Below are 1813 nucleotides of genomic sequence, written 5' to 3' on the forward strand. Positions count from 1 at the left end.
GAACACCCAAAGGGATTTTCCAACCCCGCAATCACCGCAGCTCCCATTTGTTCAACACCTTCCATATTTAATTTATTTAGAGGTTCTCTACATTAAAGTATTTTCATGCCAACGCTTTCCGCCCTCCCGTCCTGAGCTCAGGAAAAAGAGACTGGACACAGCTTTGGGTGGAATGCACTGGAATAAAGTTGCTGTTGCAGCCACAGAGAACACGGAACAAACCAGAGAACTGCACACGGGAGACGTCAGGGAAAGCTGGAATTAGCACATTCCAGTCATGTTAGCACCTTCCCAGACGGCACTGGAGGCGTGCAGGGAGGTGCAACATGCTCTGGTGAGCCAGACCAGAGCTCAGACTACAGGAAAGCCTGGAAAAAGCATGGAATTGTGCCAGCAGCAGCGGGCCCAGAGCCTCGGCTGAACCCGTCGGAAAAGGAACAACACGGAATTGCCCAGCCAAGATTGCAGAGTTTGGGAATGCTGAGCTCAGGGCTGAGGCAAATCTGTGCCTGGAGTGCAAACCACAACAGCTTCAGCCATGGCACAGGCCCAGCACACCTCGAGCAGGTTCAAAATATCCTTTCTCACACTGAAAGCTGCCTTTTTGGTTAACTCCTGTTACCTTGTGTAGTGCAGGCCACTGAGCTCGCTCCAGCACACTTGGGCCAGGTTTTAGGTTGGTTTTCACCTCTCAGGATCCCCTTCAGCAGCAGCACAAAGCCCTGAATTACCAACAGCTGTGGTGACACTGCTGAGCTGCTGGTTCTGTCTGGCATCTCCAGAATTCAACCAAAGAAGGGTTAAGGAGGAAATTTACTCTGTAAACTCAAAATTTAAAATGTAATTCAGTAATTAAGCTTTATCCTGCTGCTGTCAGGTAGCGCCTCACTGGCCTTTGTCCTCGGAAAGGACAAGGACTTTTCCACCTTTGCCATTGGGAGAGTCCCCAGTGTCACTTCCCTGTGTGCTCAGTTCACACAACCCTTCCAGAATGTGCAGCCCTGGTTAAAAACCGGCATTTTCACAGAGCAATGTTGTCCTGCAAGCCCCATTTCCTCTCTCGTTTTTCTAACCCACGGCTTCAAAGTGAAGATTTGCAATTCCTGCTCATGCTAAGCCTTGAAAACCCTACAAAAGGCTCAGTTCAAAGCCCAAACCCCGTGGTAGTTATTGCACATTTTCAGAGCTGGCCTAAACATCCTCCTGAAGGTCCAGGCTTTGGGAGAAGGGATATTTTCCAAGCTGCTCTCAGTGGGAACACTGCCACAGGTGTCACCTGCTGCTGGTTCGGGCTGGGAGGGCGACAGGGGAACACCAACACATGGAAAAGGAAACCAAACCAGCATTGCACGGGGCAGGGGCACAGGGAGTCGTGCTAGTGCTTGGCATCCCGAGGGTAGAACTCAGCCAGGGTGCTCTGGGGGATCCTCTTGAGCATCTCCTTGGGGAAGATCCTGAGGAGCTGCCAGCCGATGTCCAGGGTCTCGTACACGGTGCGGTTCTCGTAGGGCCCTGGGGGGACAGCCACGGCGGGGATGTGGGGCAGGGAATGCCACAGGCAGCCCTGGGACGAGCCAGGGAGGTGCTGGGATCCTTACCCTGGGCAATGAAGTTCTTCTCAAACTTCTGCAGGAACTCCAGGTACAGGAGATCGTCCGAGGTCAGGGCTTCCTCACCCACCACGGCCTTCATGGCCTGCACGTCCTTGCCGATGGCGTAGCAGGCGTACTGGGATGGGAACAGGGCTTGACCCGGCTCAGGAACCCATGGAACATCTGCCAGGGGCCTTAAACATCACCTCATCCCCCCCCCG

General features: G+C 53.5%; 1 protein-coding gene across 1 annotated transcript in view; it reads right to left on the reverse strand.

Annotated features, from left to right (window-relative positions):
- Nucleotides 1-46: 46 nt before the first annotated feature.
- Nucleotides 47-1813, reverse strand: part of ATP6V1B2 (ATPase H+ transporting V1 subunit B2) — a 6947-nt gene continuing 5180 nt past the window's right edge. Inside the window, exons 12-13 of the mRNA XM_017731917.1 lie at nucleotides 1599-1728; nucleotides 47-1512 (exon numbers count right to left, since the gene is read on the reverse strand). Of these exons, the coding sequence (XP_017587406.1) occupies nucleotides 1376-1512; nucleotides 1599-1728 (267 nt within the window). The 3' untranslated portion in view covers nucleotides 47-1375. The remainder of the gene's footprint in view (nucleotides 1513-1598; nucleotides 1729-1813) is intronic.

The sequence above is a fragment of the Corvus brachyrhynchos genome, unplaced genomic scaffold, assembly GCF_000691975.1.
Source record: "Corvus brachyrhynchos isolate BGI_N302 unplaced genomic scaffold, ASM69197v1 scaffold150, whole genome shotgun sequence".
Taxonomy (NCBI): domain Eukaryota; kingdom Metazoa; phylum Chordata; class Aves; order Passeriformes; family Corvidae; genus Corvus; species Corvus brachyrhynchos.